The sequence below is a fragment of the Myotis lucifugus genome, unplaced genomic scaffold (assembly GCF_000147115.1).
Source record: "Myotis lucifugus unplaced genomic scaffold, Myoluc2.0 scaffold_386, whole genome shotgun sequence".
NCBI lineage: Eukaryota > Metazoa > Chordata > Mammalia > Chiroptera > Vespertilionidae > Myotis > Myotis lucifugus.
Window position 1 is genome coordinate 654,344 of NW_005871434.1, and position 20,274 is coordinate 674,617.

The 20,274-nt window shown below is 47.9% G+C and overlaps 1 protein-coding gene across 1 annotated transcript in view; it reads right to left on the reverse strand.

Annotated features, from left to right (window-relative positions):
* ADAMTS2 (ADAM metallopeptidase with thrombospondin type 1 motif 2) overlaps positions 1 to 20,274 on the reverse strand; it is a 274,332-nt gene that overhangs the window by 140,215 nt on the left and 113,843 nt on the right. Inside the window, exon 4 of the mRNA XM_006101903.3 lies at positions 4,462 to 4,664. Within this exon, the coding sequence (XP_006101965.1) occupies positions 4,462 to 4,664 (203 nt within the window). The remainder of the gene's footprint in view (positions 1 to 4,461; positions 4,665 to 20,274) is intronic.

Sequence of the window (20,274 nt, forward strand, 5' to 3'; positions counted from 1 at the left end):
GCCGGACACGCCCTGGAGCCCTCCCGCAGTCCCTCTCTGGCCCCGATTGTGCACCGGTGGGGTCCCTTAGCCTGGCCTCTTGCAATCCGGGACCCCTCGGGGATGTCGGAGAGCCAGTTTTGGCCCGATCCCCGCAGGCCAGGCCACGGGACCCCACCGGTGCACGAATCCATGGGCCTCTAGTTTAAATATAAAACTTCTTCAAAGTAACAAGAAAGAAATTCAACTCCCAGTAAAATAAAGGACATAAGTTAGCCAATCATAAAACTATAAGATAATCACTGTTTTAAAATATACATATTTTTTAAGTGCAACCTCATTACTATCAAATAAATATAACTTACAACAAAAAGCCTATCCTGGTTGTGGCTCTCAATGTACCACAGCTAAGAAGGACTCGGTGCTATGAGCAGGTAGGAGTTAGGCAATGGATCCAAGGAGCATGAATAGGTGAAATAACAGAGAACATTCTAGCATTGAGAGCTTTAAAATGCACATATTGTTAACCAGGGATTGAACTTTTGAAATTCAGCTTAAGGAAAAGTAAAGGAAGAGGAGGAGAGGATATGCCGGTTCTTAACTGCCTCGGCCAGAAGGTGACACATGTCAATTCCTGGCACACAGCCCCAAATTAAGTGCACAGGAGGCTGGGAAACAGACGGGAAGAGGGGAGCACATGGATATTTGATGAACCTAAAATGTCTATGTCACATGAAGACCCACATCGCAGCCTGGGCTCTGCCACAGAGAGATCCCAATGGGAGCCTTATAGGAAGAAGCACCTTGAGCGACAGAAGAAACCAAAGGAACTGAGAGCTGCCAAGGTCTAGCCACACCTGTGTCCAGCTCACCTGGGCCTCTCCTCCTCTTTGCACCATACATTCCTAGAGCCCTTACCCTAGGGGCCCCTACCATAGGGATCCACACCAGAGCATCCTACTCCCAGGGTGGGCCTCCATGGCCTTTCTCAGGGGACAAACTGGGTCCACCCAGGCCTGGTCCCACAGTCTTGACGCTGGGAGCACTCTGCCCTGGCCTTGGCTGTCCTCACAGCTGACCAAATGCCTCACTTGGAATGCAGTATGGGCTGGCTGCTACCACATCTGTCCTCCATGTCATTGACTTTGGATCCAACACAGCCCAGTAACCAGCTCACTTATAAGGAGAGGGAGATGTGCCCTGGCCAGGCCTCCTCAGGTTACTCAGGACTCTGGTTGCAGCCTCAGGTGAGCCAGCACCTTCACGGGGTCCAGGCCCCACACTGAGGCTTCCCACACTGCTGTTTAGCACCATAGGCCTGGTCAAGTTCAGAGGAAGGGGACAACAGGCAGTCCCCTTGTGTGCAACTCTTTTGGGATTGCATTAAATCACCAGTCTGCATATGGAAGCCTCTAGCCACATTGGTGATTTAAATGCTAATGCAAATTAATTACAAATATTAACTTACCCATTAGGATGGCTGTTATCACAGATAACAAGTGTTGGTGGGAATGTGGAGACGTGGGAACACTTGGGCCCTATTAGTAGGAATGTAAAATGATGCAGGTACTGTGGAAAAGAGTATAGAGGGTCCTCAAAAAATTAAAAATAGAATTGCTTTATGTTCCAGCAATTCCACTTTTGGGTATAGACACAAAAGAACTAAAAGCAGGAACAAGAACAGACAGACACTCTACACCCAGGTGCATAGCAGCATATTCACAACAGCCAGAAGGTGGAAGCAATCCAAGTGTCCATCAATAGATAAATGGGTACACAGAATGTGGTCTGTCTAAACAATGGAATCTTATTCACCTTAAAAAGGACAGAAATCCTGACACCTACTACAATATGCATGAACCTTGAAGACACGTGCTAAGTGAAATAAACCAGTCACAAAAGGACATATACTGTATGATATGTTCCACTTATATGGGGTCCCTAGAGCAGTAAAATTCATAGAGACAGGCAGCAGAGTGGTGTTTCCTAGGGACTTGTGGGAGAAGAGAATGGGGACAGAATTTCAGTTTTGCAAGATGAAAAGAGTCCTGGAGATGGATGGTGGTGATGGTTGCATAACAATATAAATGTACTAAATACCACTAAACTGTGTATACTTAAAAATGGCGAAGACAGTAAGTTTTATGTTACATGTATTTTACCAGAATTTTAAAAAACTTTAAATTAAAAAAAATTCTATGTCCATTAGTTATGCTTATATGCATGCATACAAGTCCTTCGGTTGATCTCTTACTCCCCTCCCTCCTGCCCCCCAACTCTCTCTGGCCTTCCCACTGCAGTTTGGCAATCAGTTTGAGGCAGCTCTGCCTCTGTATCTATTATTGTTCAAAAGTTTGTAATGGTCTTTATTATCCATGAATGAGTAAGGGAGGGTAGGGGTGTGTCAAGGGCGGGGGGGGAAAAAAAGGACACTTATGTAATACCCTTTGTTTTATGTTACATGTATTTTACCAGAATTTTAAAAAACTTTAAATTAAAAAAAATTCTATTAAAAAAAATTAATATTTCAGTTCTGCAATCACACCAACCATATTTCAAGTGCTCAAGGGTGGGGGTCGCTGGTGGCTGTTGACTGGATGGCAGAATTAGAGCATCTCCTGGACTGCAGAAAGCTCTATTAGACAGTCTTGCTCTGGAAGGTCCTTTCTCACATATTCACTTTTCCTCTATCCCCTCCTCCCCAAGAGGGCTCTGTGTGTCTTAGATCAACCCACAGGACTCTCTCCTGTGTGTGCAGCCCTAAATGAGGATACAGAGCCCAGAGGGTATTAATTGTCAGGGTAACACATGCCTCAAGAACCCATCTCATCTCCTTCCACCACACTGCACTCAAGGTGGGAGGCGGAGCTCAGATCCCTCCATTGCCCTGTGCCTTGGACAAGCATGTGTCCAATGAACACTTGAAACAGGGAAAAAGACACGGCCCAACTACTCTTTTTTATAGTGCCTTGAATTATCTCCTAAAATCCTTTTTTGTTATGATAAAATTTGTTTCAATTTAAGAATTTTTACATGTCTTATGCTTTTCAAGAAATGAACCCAACCATCCCATTATTTAAAATTGAGGTACAGTTGGATCATGAGGATGTAAATAAATAAACTGAAGTTAACTGGCAAAACCAAGAGAAAGTTCTAGACTTCCTCCTACAGGCTCATGCCGCAGCAGGTGTATGTGACAGAGGGACCCACCACACCAAGGCAAATTCGTTCCACCAGCCTCAGGAAGATTTCATCTGGGATACTCCCAACTTCCAAGTCCTTGGCATACTTCTCAAGGATAATTCTAGATGTGCTGCTGATGAATTAAGTACTGTTACCATCATGATAGCAAAACCACATTTTATTTAGTAGCTGAACTGTTCACCTCCCATTATCTCATTTAATCTTCACCCTGAAATGGAAATTATCAATCCATTTTAAAGATGAGAAAACCAAGGCTCATAAGACTGGGGCACACAGCCCCACTGCTTTCCAATTCCCCAGCTTTGGGCTTCCCTGCCCACCTCCCCCCTGCAAACGCCTGCTCCTTCCACAAATCTGTACTTCCCACCAAGGTCCTACACACAGGATGAACCCTGCTCCTCCCTCCCACCCTAGCTCTCCGGACTGGGCTCAGCTGAGCTTAACGCTGCCCCTAGGTCTTGCACTTTGGAGACTGGATGCCTCACATCCTCAAGGTGACCCTGAACAAGCATCAAGCAATGAGGGGACAGGCTCTCCATACCAGCAGGGAAGAGGTAGGACTGCGCCCTCTGCTGGCCAATTAGGCAGCATCCCCATGCCTCCTGGGGTGGGGTGTGGGGACTGTAATGTGGGGACAACTCCTTAATCTCTCCTGTTGGGTAAACAAGGGGGTGACACCTTAATCTCTCCGCATTGGGTAGACAAGGGGCAAGTGCCTCATCATGCCCCAGAAGGCACGTGTGGCACACAAACACCCCATTACATAGCACAGCTTTGCAGGGAGAAATGGATCCCCTCTTCAAGCTTCCATTCCTCTGCCTACTCCAGGAGAAGCCTGGATGGGTGTTAGTCTGTCTGTCCCCTTGGGGGACACACACCAATATCTCTTTTTTATTGCGGTTACGTTTTACTTTTAGGTTACCTTTATGTAAAGTGAGGTTTCCTTTGTAAATAATTTCAAGTTTTAAAAAGTCAGTTCATTTATAGGAAAGTACACAGTCCAGGCACAGTGCAGTATGGCAAAAATAAAGAAAACTGAGACAAATGACTGGAGTTTGGGGAAATGGCCTCAGTGTGTAAACAGCCTTGCCAAGTCAGAATATGCCCCATTTACAGATGAGAAAACTCAGGTTCAGTTTGGCTGATGGGAAGTTTACATTTTCTCACCTGTGGACCCAGAGAGCTTCACTGTAGCCACATAACTCATCCCTAGATCCACTAGGAAACCACAGAAAGGACAGGTGCCCACCTGCACCTCCTTCACCCCGCCCCACTTACAATGTTCATGAGTGTGAGCAGGTACTTCTGCACGTGTTCCTTCCCGTGGAACTGGACCACAGAATCATCCACACCCAGCAGGACCTCAATGTTGTAGTCGTCATCGGCAGCATGTCTGCGTGCCCTGCGCCTTGAACTGTTGATCCGTTCCTCCAGGATGCCCAGGGTATGGCTGAGGCTGTCCAGGCTGCCAAGGGAGGCCCCTGAAAAACAGAGGGCATAGTGTGCAGCTGCAGCCGGGCTCACCAGGGACACAGCAGCAGCAGGACAAACTCGGCACCGGCCCGGCACCAGCTTGGCCATCACCTTGTTGCAAACTTACATTCTTGTCCCATTTTACAAAATCACAAACTGCATTTCAGAGATGGCAGTATGTGTGCCAAGTCAGCTCAAACCCAGCAGTGTACAAATCAACTCCTTGGCCATTGCATAGCCCTGGTCTGGCACCCAGTGACAAACAGAGGCCAGGAAGCTGGGCTGCCCAGCCAGGAGTAGGTTCAGGGTGGCAGAGCCAGATTCTTTCACCCATTCACACACTCAAAACTTGAGAAGGGTTGCCCAGGTGCCAAAGGACTGGTCTCCCAAGTGTGGCCACCCTTGTTATTTTTTTAAATATGTTTTATTGATTTCAGAGAGAGGAAGATGAGAAGGAGAGAGCTAGGAACATCAATGATGAGAGAGAGTCATTGATGAGCTGCCTCCTGCACACCCCCTACTAGGGATTAAGCCCTAACCCGGGCATGTGCCCAACCTGGAATCGAACTAGTGACCTCTTGGTTCATGGGCTAAACTTCAACCATTGAGCCACACTGGCTGGGCAAGGCCCCCCTGGAGAAACTGAGGCCCAGTCCAGGTGGTGTATGTTCACAGTATCTTCTCAGGAAGCTCCCTTTCAGAACTGCCTGCTCAGTCCTTCACTGAAGCAAGGCCCCTCACTCTGGGCCAGGTCTACCCATCCCACTCCATGGTCAAGACCTCCCATAAGCACCCTTCCCCAGGTGAACAGTGTATGGCTGGTCCCAAGCCAAGTAGAGGGGTGGTTGTGTGCTAGGGGCAGGGACCATGGGAGAGAAAAATTGGTAATTATCTCGCTAGAAAAGCAATGTGTTATGATTAAACCCAGCCAGGTGTGACCCTGCTTGTAAATTTTATGTAAACTTTTTACCCTGCCAGTACCAGGAACGGCTAATGAACCGCTTTGCACTTTGTTTTTTCTTTTTTTAAAAAAATACTTTGAAGTCTTTGTAGATAAAAGGTCTTGCTGTACTCTCGGTCAGCACTGCAAGTTGTGAGGCTCCTATGGGAAGGACACAACTGTAGTCAGCTGGCCAGCTTAATAAAGGCTCTTAAATTTAAATTTTGAGTCAGTGGTCTATTTCGCTGATTGAACCCATAACAGTTGCCTGAATGAACTGTGCAGGGACCAGGACAAGACCTCATGACAGCTCCCTCACAGTCTTCTGGGCCAAGGTCTCACCTCCAGCCCCCACAGGTTTGACACCTGGCCTGGGTTGGGGGAGTAGGGCCTAAGGGGCCTCAGCGAGAGGTCCAGGGCCCCAGGATGTTATTTCAGCATCTGAACAGCTGTAGCTGCCACCTCAGTTCCTATGTTGGTGCTCTTGTCCCATCATCAAGAAGGGTTCAGGAATCTGGAGAAGGCTGTGCTTAGATGTTAAATAAGAGTCCGGAGACGAGATATAATTTTGAAAGGCATTTGGGGGTCAGAGGAGCTTAGCTAAAGGAGCTAAGTTCTAAGGTCTTACGTCTAAGGTCTTAGGTTCTCCTTTGCCCCAGGACCCCATGCTTTCTATTAACACAACTTGTCCTGAGGCAAGGCAGAGATATACACTTCAAAGGGTATACAGAAAGATTGTCAGAATGGGCGAATTAGCCTAAGGCTGTTCAGGTGTTTGGACAATAGGAGGCAATAACATGTAGATTAAGATGCTTTTAGCTGTCTGGCAGCCAAGAAATCAATTTAATGTATCCTATTCAGGTTTGGGGAAATGCCTTTAGCCATTCCCAGATGCAGCCCTGCTGTCATGCTGGAATTGGTCTCCGGCAAGTTCCCTTCGCCTTTCCCACTGGGCTTGGATCCGCCCTGGACTGTTCCCTGACCCCAGGGTCCTGCTTCTTGGCATTCCCTGAGTGTGAGGGAAGGGTTTTCAGAGATTCCTGCCTTTGGAAGGACCTTGGACCTCAGGTCATCATGACATCACCAACCAAGGGGGTGGTGTCCAGGCCCTGTGGCCCCTGAAGGTAAAGGTGGTGCTGAGAACCCAGCTCAGCTTTCAGCACCCCTGAATAGCACCCCTCTTAAGAGTCTTCCAGAAAAGTCTTCTCACTTCGCCCCAAAGCCTTTTGTCTGCTGCCTCCTCCATGCGGGGACAGGACTCCCCGCACATCACAGTGCTGCATGACAGGGCTTCTGAAAGCAGTATGGCCACTCATGGACAGGTCGAGCAGCCTGCCACTGGGTGGGTCCTGCTCCACCACTCAGCCCTGCACAGATGTCACTCACGCAGTACAGGCAACAGGCATTTTTGGTGTGCATAATTGTCCCCATTTTATAGACAGGAGGACTGATGGAACCCCCAGCATGGCTGACTCGTAGCCAGGAGCTTTCTCCTTTACACCTGCTGTCTGTTAGCTTTGAGGTGCAAACCTGCAACTAGGTCACAGCACAGAGACTAAGCAGAGAAAGTGGACTCCATGGTGCTCTAAGAAAAAGTGGGATGCGGGAGGTACAGGAGAAGCAGAGTGTGGAGAAACAGAGAAGAGGAGTCAGTTGGGTCAGGACTGAGTAGCATCTTGCATTCCTGCATGTCCTGGGGTTCTTGTGTTCCCCCTCCCCGCCCTGCAGTCCCCTGCGCACTGAGTATGTGTGCAGACACATGCATGCGGCCAGGGCAGCTCTGGGGAGGCAGGTGTGCAGCATCCCCTGAAGAGCCAGTGCCCTGCTGGGCTTCTTGGAGATGATTCAGGAACATCCTTGTTGCTCCCAGAGGACAGATCGGTGACTTAAATCTGATGGGGGTTTGAGGAATTGCTATTCTATTTTTACACATTTATTTCTTTGCATTTCTAACAAGCAGGGACAGCTCACCTTCAGAACCACCTTGGTAAGCACAAAAATAGTAATAATCTATGAAACTCTTCCCTGGGGAAGAGGCTAGATGTCGTCTGCCCCTGAGGAGCCAGGGGTCACTGATGGGTGGTCCTTGGGCAAAACCAGCCCAGAAAGGAACTTGTTAGGGCCACGCAGTATTTTAAAAATACCTTACTTTGTTGACAGTATTTAAAAATTGGGAAATTTATTTTTAAACAAAATATAGCCAGTTTCTCTGGGGAATTAGAAGATGGGATCATGGGATACGTGGGTGGTTATCATGTCAACACTAGGCTGTGGAGTGATGATCACACCTGGAGACAGGACACACAGGACCATGTCTCCAGGCCACCTGGCTTGATGCCCTCCTGGTCCCCTAACCCAAGGAGTCACATACAGATCAGTGACCACTGGGGGAGGAGGGGAGGGGGTGGGCAATGGGGCTGCCATTGGGGCAGAGCTGTCTGGGCCAGACCTTATAGCTGCTTTTGCCAAGCAAGCACGGTTTTTAATTATGTTACAGTTCAATAAAAAACAATGCTTTCTAAATATTCATTAGATGTTAAATTATTATTTTAGTCATGATTATTTTGGGGGTAAATTGAACCTAATGTTCTAGAATACTCCAATCCCCAAAGGCCCAGCCCCTGTAGAGATGCCCCAAAGTGGAGGTCAAGGTACAGACCAGGAAAGGAAGACAGGGTCCCTCAGGCCTCCTGACAAGTGACAACCCCGCCCTGCCACCCAGCCCCTGGAAGCCCCAGTGGTATGCAGACCTGGAAGGGTATAGGGAGTAGCCCCAATATGATTAATGTCTAAGCGAACGGCCACGTGAGCACTGATGGAACCCATCAGCTGTCAATCTTGGATGCCTCTTTAGTTTCCCTATCGTGAGATTGATCCTGAAGCCTAAGCCATGCAGAGATCCCAACCACACCCTTATCCTAGGAGGCCTGTTCCTCAAGCTGAGTCCTACTGCAAGGAACTCGAGCCAGGGGCAGGCTCCTGCCCAGCCCTGGGTGGGAGACCATGGGATTCCCTGACACCAACTCCGTCCTTCGAGGCCACCTACCTGTACTGATAGCCTACCTGGTCTAAAGGGGGCCCGGGGAGGGCTCTCATCCACTCTTCCCTCCTCCCCGGAGCTCCTGTAGCTCATAGGCAGCCTGCTAAGCAGGTGGCATGCGCTCACCCAGCCCTTTGGCTCCAGCCCTCATTACTGGCCGAGGCCCAGGTAATGAGCTGTCAGTATTGCCCATCTCTTGTTGTCCCTGTGCATAGCCTCCCCCTGCCATGAGGAGACATCACTAGTCCTTCCAGCCGTTCAAGGCAGATGGAGAAGACTTGGCCCCTGAGCAGAGGCTCCCCTACCTTTCCAGTGGGTAACCATGGGATTTAATTTCCTAGCATTCCCTGTTTTGAGTGACCCTCCTGGAAGGCAGCTGAAACTATTTTTCCTCATGTCTCAGGAGGCAGTCCTTGTTTTTTTTAAAAAATACATATTTTTAAAAATTGATTTCAGAGAGGAAGGGAGAGGGAGAGAGATATAGAAACATCAATGATGAGAGATTATCATTGGTTGTCTGCTTCCTGCATGCCCCCCACACTGGGGATTGAGCCCGAAACTCAGGCATGAGCCCTTGACTGGAATTAAACCCGAGACCCTTCAGTCCCAGGTCGATGCTCTATCCACTGAGGCAAACCCCACTGAGCCAAACCGGCTAGGGCTGTCCCGGGTTGTACTCTCTAGAAATCGAACAGTGTCCTCAAAGAGTCGATTGACATGGGAGAGAGAATGGGATGAGGGAGTAGAACTGTGTTAAAAGAAGCTACAGCAGGTCTGCAGTGGTCGGCCAACTGCGGCTCGGCAAACCGAGGCTTGCGAGCCACATGCGGCTCTTTGGCCCCTTGAGTGTGGCTCTTCCACAAAATACCGGCTCTTCCACAAAATACCGACTTCTGTGCATGGGCCACGAAGTTTCAATCGCACTGTACGTGCATGCCCGCACATGGTATTTTGTGGAAGAGCCACACTGAAGGGGCCAAAGAGCCGCATGTGGCTCGAGAGCCATGGTTTGCCGACCACGGCTCTAGGGGAATGAACAGGTCACAGTGGACAAGTTCATCCACAGCCCCTGGAGCAGAGCGCTCTGCCTGCCCTGTTCCCCTGCATCTGGGGTTGGTAGGGCATGTGCACAGCCCTTCACAATAACAAAGCTCTGTCACCCCCAGTAGCCATCTGACCCTATTTTACATCAGGGAACCCCAGCAGCAGGAAGGTTAAGTGACTGGGACAAGTCACATGGCAGAGGAGAAGCAGGGTCCTGTACACCAGCACTGAGATAGAGTTTAAAAAAACCTAAACTGGTAGAAACAGCATGTTTAGCCTGAAGAAGAGAAACCCTGGTGTTCTGAGTCTGCAGGGTTCAGGGCACCAGGTGTTTGCTAACCCCATGCAAACTGTATGCCCACGCCTTTACTGGGCTGGCCTCTTCACCTAAGGTGCCCTTTCTGCTGCTGCTGCTGTTCCTGCCCAAATTTAACACCCCTACCAGGCCCAGCAGGAGCCTCCCAAAAGGCCCAGAAGGAAGGGACTCCACAATCCTTGGTGTGCCACTGCCTCCTGCACTGAATTTAGAGGCAACTGTGGTCCTTGTTTGTCTCCCCCATAGAGTCAGCTGCACACCTGGGGAAGGGGTACATATAGCCTTGAGAAGCCACTGTGCAGTCACAGGGGGAGACTGCTGTCCCTGGTCCAAGGAACTACTTCCCTCTCATCCTTCAGGTGTCAGCTGAAAAGTCATCTCCTCAGGAAACTTGCCTATTTCACCCTAAATTAAAACAGGCTCTCCCTCTCCCAGTGTCTTCTTGACAGCACCCCATTTTCTTCCTTCATGGAATATACCACCATCTTAAGTTCTAGTCTCACCTCTGAAAGTGTTTCAGTATTAACTATCTTTCCCCCTTTGTTTTTTTAAAATATATTTTAAAAATATATTTTTATTGATTTTAGAGAGGAAGCGAGAGGGAGAGAGATAGAAACATCATTGATGAGAGAGAATCATTGATCGACTGCCTCCTGCACACACCCCACAACAAGAGATAGGCAACACTGACAGCTCATTATCTGGTTGCATATGCAACCCAGGCATATGCCCTGACCGGGAATCGAACCATGACCTCCTGGTTCATAGGTTGATGTTCAACCACTGAGCCACACCAGCCGGGCTGTCTTTACCCCTTTGGATGGGGTCTTGCGTGCCTCAGTTTCCTCAGTGCCTCACAGATAATTAACTGCAGGGCTATGAGGAGCCAGGTAAAGAGGCAATAAGAGAAAACACAGGACCCAGCAAGGAGAGTCAGGTTGTCCCCTTGGGAGCTGAGAGCTGGACTGGAAGGAGAGGTAGGTGAGCAGGGCCACTGGGTGGGAGAGCAGAAGCTAACCTGAGGTAACTGGCAGAAGAGCAGAAGCCGGCGCCAAAGCCAGTTGTAAGTCACTCACAGACATAACTAAAGCCCTGGCTGGTTTGGCTCAGAGGATAGAGCATTGGCCTGTGGACTGGAGTCTTGGGTTCGATTCCAGTCAGGGGCACATTTCCAGGTTGTGGGCTCGATCCCCAGTGGGGGGTGTGTAGGAGGCAGCCGATCCATGATGCTCTCTCATCATTGATGTTTCTATCTCTCTCTCCCTCTCCCTTCCTCTCTGAAATCAATATATATATATATATATATATATATATATATATATATTTAAAAAAGGTCACTCACAGACATAACTAAAAGAAAATGACGCAGGAGGAGTTAACACAAATGGTGTGATGAGAAGTACCATTAACTGCCAATTAAAAAGAAACCAGGTGTAACAACATTTATGAGATAAAATATAATCCAAGGTATTAAAGGGATCAACTGATAAATAATTCATTGAGAAGATGTAAAAATTACAAAACAATGCACCTGGTGGAGCGTCAATCTGATACAAGGAGAAATAGACATGCCAGAGTTCTATGTGCATTTTAATACATCTATTCCAGAAAACAACAGATCAATTAGATGAAAGATGAGGTGGGGCTGGAGAGGATTTGAATTACTAAAATGAATTAATGTTTAAGCCCAACAATCAGAAAACATGCCCTTTTCAAGTACACATGGAAAAAAGCCCCAAGTTCTTCTACACATTAGGACAAAAAGAAAACTTAAGAATTGTGTCTTCAGTCACTACCAGGACAAAATCAGAGAAAAGAAGGAAGGCCCTCAAACCCTAAACAACAAAAATTAAAAACAGACTTCTAACAAGCCTAGACCAAATAAATAGAAAATATAAGTTCTAATCATTGGCTCAAGTACAAAACCTGAATAAACCTTAGAAGAAATTCCAAAAGTAGTAAAAAAAAAAAAAAAAAAAAAAAAAAGCCCAGGTTTTATGGGAGAGTTTTACTAAAGCCACAAGGAATCGACATTTCTCATCATACACACAACATTTCCTGGTATATATTTTCATGTATATAGCAATAACCATGTAGGAAAAAAATGGAAAAAAGGGCTTATCAATTATAGCAACAAAGCCCACAAAATATCTAGAAAGAAACAAAATGAATGAAAGTACAAAGACCACACAAAGAGTAACATAGCACAGGCTAAAACTCTCCAAAAAACACACATGGAGACACACACACTCTGCTGGATCACAAGCTGATTCTCCTCCAAATTAATCTATACATTTAACACAATCTTCATCAAAGAATTGCTGAAACCTAAAAAAGTAATTCCAAAATTCAACAGGAGGACGACATATAATACAATAGCCAGAGATATATTGAAAAAGGACAGTGATGAGGGGGTACTTACCTTGCAAACAGAACATATTACAAAATAACATTAATTAGAAACTAGTGGCACTGTGCCATGGAAGACAGGGCAATGGAACTGAATTCAAAGTCCAAAAACAAAGTTTAAGCATAAGAGAAGCTTCTGAGTACAAATGATTAGATTGAACACAAACATCCAATTCAGCTCCCTCTTGGCACCCCATGACACCTTTAGTAAAGGGATTTAAAAAAAAATCACAAGCCTACAAGGACATAGAAATCAAGAGAAGATGCCGAAACCGGTTTGGCTCAGTGCATAGAGCGTCGGCCAGCGGACTGAAAGGTCCCGGGTTCGATTCCGGTCAAGGGCATGTACCTGGGTTGCGGGCACATCCCCAGTAGGAGATGTGCAGGAGGCAGCTGATCGATGTTTCTAACTCTCTATCTCTCTCCCTTCCTCTGTAAAAAATCAATAAAATATATTTTTAAAAAAACCTAAAAAAAAAAAAAGAAATCAAGAGAAGAAAATGACAGTTAGAGGTTGGACAGCACATGACCATGTGGTCATAGACTTCATATATCTGAGAAAGTTGGACCCCAACCTGGCCATGAAGAGAGCCAGGACTTTACATAGTAGAATCCTCAAAAAAGCACCAAGTTCTTCTGTAAGTGGGAGTGAAGAGCAGACTAGTTGATAGCTATCCCTCCACCACACATATCCTGTGCCCCAGTGACAGCCGCAATAATAACACTGCATTGTTCTGGAAGCTCATTCTCTCTTGAAAATGTGGGAGAGGGGAGTCTCTGGGCTGCTTAGAGACCTGTACGAGCATGCCCGTACAGGGGAGTCTCTCAGGCACCAGTTGTAGTTGAGAGCATAGGTACAATGCTACAAACAGGAGGACTGAAAGAAGGCTGAGACACCAGTCTGCTTCCACCATTCAACCCCCACAATGCTGGTCCTCAGGCCTTTACCCCTCAGGCAGGAGGTTGGGAAGGGTCTTGTCTAGTGAATCTGACTAACCAAAGACCAAAAGGCAGTATCAGTGTCCATGGTTCCCCAACCTACAAGAGTCACCTTTTCTGCTGCCCAACATTACACATGAGCAGCCCATCAAGCATCACCAACTTTCAGGGGGGAGCCCCAGGCTTGGCAGATGGAGAGCAAGTTAAAGCAAAATAGCTAAAAAGAGGAAAATGGAAGAAATCGAGTGCACAGGAAGGTGGTGGAAACCTGTCATTAGTAAGCTCTGAAAGTATTACATCCATTAAACAAGAGCAGGATGAGGACAAGGCTGAAAAGGCTGCTTGGAAACTAGAAGAGCTTCAGCAGAAATGGTAAACTCAGTGGAAGGACTGGGATGATAAAGCTGAAAAAAAAAACACCCAGAAAGTAAAAAGTAAGACAAAGACCTGAACAATCAGGAAAGAAGATAAGAAAATTAGAAGATCAGATCCGAGGTGTATCATCCATTTAATAGAAGCTCTATAAAGACAGGAAGAAAAAAGCAGAAAGGAAGGAATTAATAAAATAATTCCGAAAAGTTTCACACAATTGGAAAGTGTTCCCAGACTGAAAGGGCCCAGCTAGTACCCTATATAGTAGATAAAAACAGACCCACACCATGGCACATCATCATGAAATTTCAAAACACAGAGAATATTCTATAGACTTTCACAGAGAATAAGATGGGGCTGAGGGAGGCAGTTACTGAAAAGGTCACAAAGGATTAGCAGTGGTTCTCTACCTTCTGGCCCTTTAAATACAGTTCCTCATGTTGTGAACCAACCATAAAATTATTTTCGTTGCTACTTCATAACTGTAATGTTGCTACTGTTATGAATCGTAATGTAAATATCTGATATGCAGGATGGTCTTAGGCGACCACTGTGAAAGGGTCGTTCGACTGCCAAAGGGGTCACGACCCACAGGTTGAGAACCGCTGGATTAGAGTCAGCATGCTTCAGACTTCCCCCAAAAAGACCTCAAAATTCTAAAGGAAAACTTTCTCAATTGGAAAGCTATATCCAAACAAAGTCTCAGTCAAGTATGAAAGTGGAATAAAGACATTGCCAGACATATCAGTTCTCAAAAGTTTTACCTGTCTAGCACTGTTTCTGAAGAAGCTGCTGAAGGATATACACCTTCGAAACAAGAGGCAACCAAGAAAGTAGAAGAACAGAGAGACAGAAAGCAGGAGACCAACATGAGTGGAGGAGGACCCCTTGGTGGAGGGTGAAAGGTGAACCCAGGATTTCAGCCCTGTACCAGATTGGAGGGCAACTGACCACACTGCAGCAGTGTTACCTCAGAGATAGACCATCACCACCACAACCCCCACTTCCATCGGGTCAGCTTCTCAACCCGAGGACAGATGCCCAGGAGAACCTGGCCCTGATTCTCAGCAGTACTTGGCTTGTGATCACGTGCTGATGAGAGTCTCTCTCCTTGTGCTGTGCTGAGGACACACATGCCACTCACAGAAGTTCTCAATTCTCCCTGGGAGCTGGAGATGGGCCAGTGTAGGTGCAGGAGCAGGGAGTACAGAGCAGCCCACTCCCTCTGACCACCCTCCTGCTGCATGTCAAGTGCCTGGTCCACATGGCTATGTGCCCGATGATGGAGAAACGTGTTCCCCAAGACTCACTCATGACCTTGCTCACTACTTCTCCAGATGTGGCTTGTCACTTCCCAGAGAAGTGGAAGTGGACTACAACTCCGCTCACCACCTCCTGTAGCTTCTGTCCAGTGGGGACAGTGCTGCCCTCTCCTTGCACTGCTGGTGTGTGCTTGCCCTCTGTTTTAATATTAATGTCCTTTGATATTAATTTATATGTAAACTAGAGGCCCGGTGCACAAAAATTTGTGCACTGGGGGGGGGGGCGTGGTCCCTGAGCCTGGCCTGTGCCCTCTCGCAGTCTGGGACCCCTTGGGGGATGACCACCTGCTGGCTTAGGCCCGCTCCCCGGGGGATTGGGCCTAAGCTGGCAATCAGACATCCCTCTGGTAGCCCAGGAGCCCTTGGGGGATGTCCACTTGCCAGCGGGGAGCAGGCCTAAGCTGCAGTCGGACATCCTTACCGCTGCTGAGGAGGTGGGAGAGGCTCCCACCACCACCGCTGTACTGGCAGCCGTCAGCCTGGCTTATGGCTGAGCAGAGCTCCCCCTGTGGGAGTGCATTGACCACCAGGGGGCAGCTCCTGCATTGAGCATCTGCCCCCTGGTGGTCAGTGTGTGTCATAGTGACCAGTCATTCCCAGTCTTTCTGCTATTAGGGTCAGTTTGCATATTAACCTTTTATTATATAGGATTTTAAATAGCTGATCAAATAATAAAAATAGTAAATAAAGTTGGCAAATGATAAGGTAGCAATTCAAAATCGGGCAATTTGGCAAATAGTAGAAGTGGAGCAGGTATGGACATTGGGGTGAGCTGACAGTACTTAATTATGTGCAAGAGCACATGATAGCACAGCATTTCCACTTTTGGATCTAGGTCTAAAGACATAGGATGTCTATAAGCTCTACTAGTCTCCTCCTCAAACCGACCTTGCTTTGTGAGCCATTTCCGCTCCTCTGGATGGGGTGTGCAGACGGGCATGCTCCTACAGGTCTCTAAGCAGCTGCTGCTTATGGCAGCATGGCTTGGAAAGGTTGAGGAAGCTGGAGGTAACCTGGGTGTCATTAGTAGGGGAGCGGAGAGGCTAAGTTCGGTGGGTTCATGCCACACAATGTTAGGAAGAGGTTAAAAAGGTGACACACACATAGATGAATGGATCTTAAAAACAGAGTGCTGAGTGCAAAAAGTAAGAAACATAATGAGATATAAAATGCAGCACAGGTTATGTCAATTAAAAACACACACTCAAGAAGCAACGCTGGTTTTGCAAAAATATGCACTGATAAAAGGATACACCTCAAAATGGTTATTCACTGCAGGAGAAAGGGGATGAGAGAAAGTGGGTGGTAGAGATTAAGTGGTTTCTTCTTCTTTCTGGTAATACTCACCCAAGGATATGTTTTAATTGATTTTAGAGAGAGGAAGGGAGTGGGAGAGAGAGAAAAACATCCATGTGAGAGAGAAACATCTATCAGTTTCCTTCCATACATGCCCCGACTGGGGATCTCCTGGGGATGGAACCCCCAACCTGGGTATGTGCCCTGGCTGGGAATCGAACTCATGACTCTTTGATGCACAGGATGATGATCCAACCAACCGAGCCACCTGGCCATGGCAAGTGGTTTCTTCTTTTAATGGTGTTGGTCAACTGCTTAGATCGAGAAGGCAATGATCAAATCCTGTCTCACATCTTAAGCAAAAACAAATTCTAGGTACATTGGGGGCCTGGGATGATGAAAATGAAATCATATAAGTGCTTTTTTATGATTGTAGTGTTGGGCAGGCTTTGGAATTCAAGGCCAGTGTACCTTCTGCCCCCCCCCCCACACACGCCCCCATAACTACTCCCTGCCAGTGTTTCATTCTGCAAGACCTATGATCTGCTGCCCCCCTGCCATCAAGCATGTGGATGACCACACATCGTCCCCTCTCTCCCCCATGCTCAGACCCAAAAGCTTAAATCCCTATAACCACCCTGTGCAGAAGGGAGCGTGAGACTTAGGGAACTAGACTGAGGCCATGAGGATAGAGCGCCAGTCAAGCTCTCCTACAACCTCTGCAGGCCCCTGCAAAGTAGCAGGCCAGACCTCAGGTGTATTATCCATTTAACAGAAGCTCCAGGGAGACCTAAGTCCTAGGCGCCAGAAGCCTTGAGGAGCATGCTGCACCCCCAGCCTGGGGAGGTAATCTGGAGGAAAGCCATCCCTCCATTTGTTAACGACCAGGAGACAATCCCTCTGTGACTGCAAATTCCCCTAAAGATGATCATTAAGATAAAATATGTTTATGTAAAAGCATAATCAGGACATGGCAGAAGCCCTTTTTGGAGGCAGGCAGGCTCTTAGGCTCTGGGAAACAGAAAGCAGACTCAGCCCCGTGGGGGCCATCACCACAGGCCTCTTTGGTGAGCTTTATTAAAAGAAGCTCATTAGGTTTATTTCATTTAGCCCTTTATAACTTTATTATAGAATTGGAATTACTTTTTTCAGTGCAGACAGACATAGCTCATCCAGTGTGGGAGTGGAGTGAGGGAATGGGGAGAGGGCTCTTTGGGCCACATATGTAACAGTTGTACTGAATCTCAGACAAGAGCTAGGAGGCCATGTTACCTTGATTCCCAAGCCTGCTTATTATTCCAGCACTTCAGGCTCTGATGTTCTCCCCACCCCAGACACATCCCTGGGAAGTAAGGGGAACTATGTGATGCCACTGCGGCCCAGCAGGTGTTGAAGTCACTGACATTGGGCCCAAGGCAGCTGGGCCGTGCTGAATGACCAGGGTTCTCATGGTCCCTCCTGGGCTCCATGCATCAGGGTTTGGAACCCGTAGTCCGCAGCCCTTACACAGCATCCCAACACCCTACCCTGCTGCCCTGCCCTCCGACAGCAGCCAAATGGCCTAGAATCCTCCCCACCTTTCCACTCTCCCCAACTCCTTATACCCCCCTCTGCTGGCTTCTGAAGACCACCTTCCCCCCAGGAAGAGCTCCTTCAGCAAACAGGTCTCTTGGGGTTTGGACAGGGATAGATACAAAGAACAGTAGGCAATGGGGCATCTGTCCTGTCAGAGCTCTCTTCCCCTCAGAACTTTGGGATCTTCCTATCCTCCTTCAAGGTCCACAGCACAGTTTGAGGTGGAAGGGCCCATGCATGTGTACCCCCAGAGCATGCATGTACTTGCAGAGGCCATGTGAAGGTCACCCCATCCCTGGAGCTATGCAGGGCACCATGGTGCAGAGTGCCTCTGGGGTGGGCAGGAGACATCTGGAGGGGCAGGCACCTTAGATGAGCCCAGAGAACAGCTCCACATGCTTATCCCTTCCCAGGTCCTCTTACCTGAGTCCTGCTGGCCCAGGAACCTACCCCAAGAGGTGAGTCTGGCCCAGGCAAACTCCTAGCCAATGCAGGGCAGGTGACTGAGGCCAGGCAGCCTGCAAGGCACCTCTGTGGCCATCAGCAGGAAAGATGTGCTGGTCCCCAGTTACCTCCTCACTGCTGCTCCCCAGCACGCAGCAGCCAGATGGCTGGATACAATGTGAGACTGGCAGATTGTTTAATGCAAATATTTACTATGAACTTCAGAACAAAACACAGACACCTAATGGTCCCAACAGAAGGTAGGATTCCCTAGGATTTCATTTTGGAGGTGGGAAAAGTGGGAAGCTGCCACTGGGTGATGATAGCCAACGTCCATGCACAGCTGGTACCTGCATGCCAGGCCAGGATCCCCATCACCAACCCTGAACACACACTGGAGCCCTAGATTTAGACACCCAGCAGCCTCCTTAGCATTGATACCCACTGAGTTGATGTGGAAGGCCCTCAGGTACCCCATAGTCAGAATTAAGGACTGAATGTCTCCTCTGCCCAAGCCTAAACCTACAACTATACCATCCATCTTGGGGCCTGGCATCTGTGTCCACCCCAGGAGCAGGGCCTGCTTCTCCCCCAACCACAATGTCGGCATGCCCCCCACCATTAGGGTCTCTGAACCTGTCCCCCATCCTCTCTGCCTTTGCCCTAGATCAGTGATGGTGAACCTATGACATGCGAGTCAGAGGTGACACGTGAACTCATTTTTTTTGGTTGATTTTTCTTTGTTAAATGTCATTTAAATATATAAAATAAATATCAAAAATGTAAATCTTTGTTTTACTATGGTTGCAAATATCAAAAAATTTCTGTATGTGACACGGCACCAGAGTTAAGTTAGGGTTTTTCAAAATGCTGACACGCCGAGCTCAAAAGGTTCGCCATCACTGCCCTAGATCAAGCTCCACCAGAAACCAGATCCTATGAATCCACATTCCAAGGTATTTCTCTCCAGTTTCCAGCCTCAGTTTCCCCTATTGGCCCTTCATGTTCTCAGATATTGAGCAGTGCAGCATACCAGGTAGGCAAGAGCACTGCAGGATATGGGTCCTGTGCTTTGGGCTAATGCTAATAAATGCAGGAGGTAGGGGATGCTTCTCAGCCCTGCACAAGGCCCTCCCTTGCCAGGCCATAATGAGGCGTACAGATGCTCAGCAGCCTGCCTGCCCTCCCAACCCTAGCCTAGACCTGGACTGTCCCCAGTTTCCCCCAAACTTCCTGCATCCTTTCCGACACCACCCAGAGCCTGGACACACAGAGGTGCTGGAGCCAGGACACATGTCTCCTCTAGGCTGATGCTGGGACTCAGAGTGGCACTGTAGCATAGGCAACACTGTCCCACCAAGCCGCCTTCCCTGAAGGGAGAATTCTAGACCTCCTTATTATCAGCAAGAGAGGAAAAAGCACCCTCTGTTGACAATAAAGATGACCTTGGCAACATGGAGGTGTGGGGCTTTACAGATTTCCCAGGGAACAGGAATGGACTCCCTCTTATGCAGATGGAGAGATGAGCCTCAGAAGGTCACTCTCTGCCCAGGTCTTCCCAGCAGCCGGGCAGTAAGGTGTCTGCCTCTAGAACCCAGCTGTGCCTAATGCACCTGAGCCCCTGAGTCTCCAACAAGCTAGGGCCGTGGTTGGCAAACTGTGGCTTGCGAGGCACATGCGGCTCTTTGGCCCCTTGAGTGTGGCTCTTCCTAAGCCTTAGGAGTACCCTAATTAAGTTAATAACAATGTACCTACCTATATAGTTTAAAAAATTTGGCTCTCAAAATAAATTTCAATCGTACTGTTGATATTTGGCTCTGTTGACTAATGAGTTTGCCGACCACTGAGCTAGGGCAAGGACAGAGAGGAGAAGCAGGAAGAGTTTGTGGCAGCATTAAGAAGCCTGAGCTTCTTGGCACCC